Genomic DNA, 4,073 nt, shown 5'->3' on the forward strand with positions numbered 1-4,073 from the left:
GGGGGGGGCTGGACCGGCCTACACGGCCTGCCCCTCCCGCAGTGCCACCACGTGGCTGGGATCTGCCACAGCATCCTGGACTGCAGCCCAGAGGAGCTGCTGCTGCAGAGGGCCGTGCTGGAGCGGGTGCCTCTGGACCGCCCCCGGGTGAGCCCACCTCCACTCTCTTCTGACTCCTTGCAGCCCTGAGCCGCCACAGCCGAGGTGCACTAAGTGTACCGAGGTTGTGCTGCCACGGCTGAGGTTGTACGGGTGTCACGACCGATCTGGGGACTGACGGGCGCTTTCCCAATCCGAGGGGCTACTCAGGTGATTCTCAGGCTGTATATTCCAGCCCCGGCCGGGGCTCAGGTTAGGGGACATGAACTTCTGCTCTAGCCTTCCACCGGTGGCAAAACCAGAGCCCCAGCCCTCTCTCGGCCGGGGCTCAGGTTAGGGGACATGAACTTTTCTGCTTTAGCCTTCCACCGGTGGCAAAGCCAGAGCCCCAGCCTCTCCCCTCTGGCCCCACCTCTGCCTGTCCCTGCAGGAGGGTGCCTCAGAACTTGGCGACTCCACTTCCCTCTGGCCCTTATCAGAGGAGGAGACAGAGGCCCAGAGGCCACAGCAGCGGGAGCAGTGCCAACCCGGGGCCAGCTCCCCCTAAGTCCTGCCCACCTTTGGGACCTTGTGCCCAGTGGCCTGCTGCCCCTGCCTCTGCTGACTGTTGGCTCTGCCCTTAGGACCTGGACATCCAGAGCACCAGCAGCTGTCTGCACTTCGTGTCGCGGGTGCGCACCCAGGTGACAGCCCACGCCTTTCCTAGACGCCCCTCAGGCCCTCTTGCCTGCCAGCCCTGCCAGCTTCAGACCCAGCACAGCTCAGCCTCTGGCCCGTCTTCCTTCCAGGTCCCTGCCAACTCCCACCTGCAGATCCAGCCCGGAGACGAGGTTGTCCAGATCAACGAGCAGGTGGTGGTGAGTGAGGTGAAGGGGGTTCTGGGGACCACCCAGGGCTTGTGGGCAGAAAGGGCAACCGAGGGTCCTGCCCCTTGAGGCCAGGGTGTGGGAGCTGCCTTCGCCAGGACGGCCAGCCAGGTGGCCACACAGGTGGTGGCAGCCTCCGCAGAGCCATGGAGGAGGGGCTCCTGGAGGCTCCTTGGAGGAGGCACCAGGTGGGGAAGAAGCAGGAGGGCTGAGTCTGGGGGCATGCGTAGGTGGCCTCAGAGCCTGCTGCCCGGCTCACGCCAGCCCGGGTGCCCCTCCTGTCCCCCAGGTGGGCTGGCCCCATAAGAACGTGCTGCAGGAGCTATTGCGGGAGCCCGCCGGGGCCAGCGTGGTGCTGAAGAAGATCCCAGTGCCTGAGACACCCCCACAGGTGCCGCCCCCGCCCAGGCCCTGGTCCCCACCCTCGGACCCCGTCACCAGCTCCGTCACCCTGTGTCTCCTCACTCCCCAGACGCCCCCTCGGGCCCTCGACTCCCCAGCCCTGAGGAGTCCCTCGCAGTCTCCAACCCTGCTGTCTCCGAGGTAACAGAGTCTGCCCGGGGTGTGTCCTTGGGGACCGTGGGCACGTCTCACCTCTTGCTGCCCTCCCCAGGACCCCATCTGAAGACGTCTTTGCTTTTGACCAGACTTCAAAGCCGAGCAGTGCCGGGCCCAGCCCTGCCTGGACAGGTGGTTTCAAAGCTGCACCAGCAGGTGGGTGCCCGGGCTTGACCCTCAACACCACCCCTGCCCCCAGGGACCTGAGCCTGGGCTCACGGACCTTGTCTCTCTCCTCCCTCCATGACAGACTCCACCTCCCTTGGCCCAGGGCCCCTGCCCAGCCCCCCTGCACCTCCAGCCACACTCTCAGCGGGCACCGCAGAGACTCCAGAGCCCCTGGGACACCCTGAGAAGGTGGGCTCGGGAGCAGCAGGGACAGTGCGGGCCCTGGGCCTACACCCTGCTCTAACTCTCCCACTGCCCCTCCAGAGTCCTGTCCTCGGGCGGAGGAAATCAAAAGGTATGAGATGCACCTGGGGGGTCCCCACATGACAGGCTCTTAGAAATCTTTACAGCACAGGGACCAGCAGTTAGCATAATGGTTATGTCGCTGGACTCCCATGTTGTCTACCGCGGTTCGAGTCCTGCACCCACTGGCTTAAAACGCACGCTGGGCGCGTGTGCATGTGTGCCCAAAATCCCAAGGAGAATAGAGAAGAAGGGATTGTGGCATGGTCACACACACACACACACCCCCGCTGGGGGTGATTTCTGGCTTTCTGTCTCTCTCTCTCTGGCGAGTGCACACATCCTATAGCAAAAGTTTCTCTTAAAAAAAAATGGAAGGAAATTTTCACAGGGTCAAGGCCACCCACACACTCGCCCCCACAGCCTTTCCTGGAGCCGTGTCTGGGGTCAGCAGACCTGGGCTCCCAGCAATGGCTCCCCAGCTCGGGTAGCAATGGCTTAACCTCTGCTTTCCTCGCCTCTGAAAGGAGACGGCACCCCTGCCTTGGAGTGTCCCTGTGTCGCCTCCCGAGCACAGGGGTGGGCTCCGTCACACCGTCGGGGAGGCCCGTGGCACAGGGCAGCAGGCTGGGAGCTGGGATGCCACGCCAGCTCCCCACCATGGCCCTGCCCTGCCCCTGCAGGCCTGGCCACTCGGCTAAGCCGCCGGCGGGTGTCGTGCCGGCAGCTGGGCCGCCCGGACTGTGACGGCTGGCTCCTGCTACGCAAGGCACCCGGTGGCTTCATGGGCCCACGCTGGCGCCGCTGCTGGTTTGTGCTCAAGGGACACACGCTCTACTGGTACAGCCAGCCTCAGGTGAGACCCCGCACACACAGGTAAGCAGTGAGCCACCGGCACCACCTCGCTCGTCCCTCGTCCACCCAGGGTGCTCCAGGGAGAACCCACGCCTCCCCGGGCCCAGCCTTCCCATCCGGGGAACAGGGATATTCATTCCTAACCAGCTTTCTGGGCTGTCGCTGGGGGCTCTTCCAGCAACATACCTTGGCCACCCCGGATTCTCGCCCTGAGCCCCAGAAACAGGCAGTTAGAAAGTCTAGGTGAGGAGCCCTGAGGCTCCGAGCTGACCCTGTGTGACCCCTCAGGACGAGAAGGCGGCGGGCCTCATCAACGTCTCCAACTATAGCCTGGAAAGTGGGCACGATCCCAAGAAAAAATAGTTAAGTCCTGGGGCACACGGGGAGGGGAGGCAGGGAGGCAGGGAGGCAGGGGCCTGGCCGGCGCGGGTCCCTCCCAGGCCTCACTGGGCGCTGGGCGCTGGCTCCCCGTAGCGTGTTCCAGCTCACCCATGAGCTGTACAAGCCCTTCGTCTTTGCTGCCGACACCCTGACGGATCTGAGCGTGTGAGTACCCCAGCCCTGCCAGCCCAGACTCAAGGGGACCCCGCCTCACTGTGGCTGGGGGAGGTGTTTCCTTCCCCGGGCCTCAGTCTCCTCGTCTGGAAGATGGGAGAGTGGGAGGTCTCAACTCTCAGAGCTGCTCTGAGGGCTAATGAGGGCGAGCCCGGTGGAAGGCCCCCTGGGAAGGCCTTGGCGACTGGACAGGGCCCAGATGCTGGGCTCTCTGAGACCTGTCTGGCCTCCACAGGTGGGTCCGCCATCTCATCACCTGCATCTCCAAGTACCAGTCCCCAGGCCGGGCCCTCCCGCCCCGAGAGGAAGGTGGGTCCCAGCAGGCTGGGGGGAGGGACCTGACTCTCACCTGGGTGGAGGCTGCAGACTCCCTGTCCTGGCCATGCCCTGGTCTCCCCAATCCTGTGGTTCCCTCCTCTCCCCTCCCCAGACTGCTACAGCGAGACGGAAGCAGAGGACCCTGATGATGAGGCTGGGTCCCGCTCAGCCTCGGTGAGTGCGCTGCGGGGTGAGAGGCGGGGTGTGCAGGTCGGAGGGCGAGTGCACTGCGGGGTGAGAGGCGGGGTGTGCACGTCGGATGGCGAGTGTGCTGTGGGGGTGAGAGGCGGGGTGTGCAGGTCGGAGGGCGAGTGCACTGCGGGGTGAGAGGCGGGGTGTGCACGTCGGATGGCGAGTGTCGCTGTGGGGGCGAAAGGTGGGGGGTGCAGGGCGGACCTATTGATGGCCCCC

The 4,073-nt window shown here is 65.1% G+C and overlaps 1 protein-coding gene across 2 annotated transcripts in view; it reads left to right on the top strand.

The window, feature by feature from the left end:
• The window catches only part of CNKSR1 (connector enhancer of kinase suppressor of Ras 1), a gene marked incomplete at its 5' end in the record, with an annotated part of 9,107 nt that overhangs the window by 3,404 nt on the left and 1,630 nt on the right, over positions 1–4,073 (top strand). Inside the window, 13 exon segments of one of the 2 annotated variants that reach the window (XM_014591992.2) lie at positions 43–147; positions 723–782; positions 888–956; positions 1,255–1,356; positions 1,438–1,508; positions 1,579–1,679; positions 1,774–1,880; positions 1,956–1,986; positions 2,618–2,790; positions 3,078–3,151; positions 3,264–3,335; positions 3,580–3,653; positions 3,775–3,836. In XM_014591992.2, coding sequence (XP_014447478.1) covers positions 43–147; positions 723–782; positions 888–956; positions 1,255–1,356; positions 1,438–1,508; positions 1,579–1,679; positions 1,774–1,880; positions 1,956–1,986; positions 2,618–2,790; positions 3,078–3,151; positions 3,264–3,335; positions 3,580–3,653; positions 3,775–3,836 — 1,101 coding nt within the window. 2 annotated transcript variants of the gene reach the window in all.

Source organism: Tupaia chinensis, unplaced genomic scaffold, assembly GCF_000334495.1.
Source record: "Tupaia chinensis unplaced genomic scaffold, TupChi_1.0 Scaffold000628_1, whole genome shotgun sequence".
NCBI classification, from domain to species: domain Eukaryota; kingdom Metazoa; phylum Chordata; class Mammalia; order Scandentia; family Tupaiidae; genus Tupaia; species Tupaia belangeri.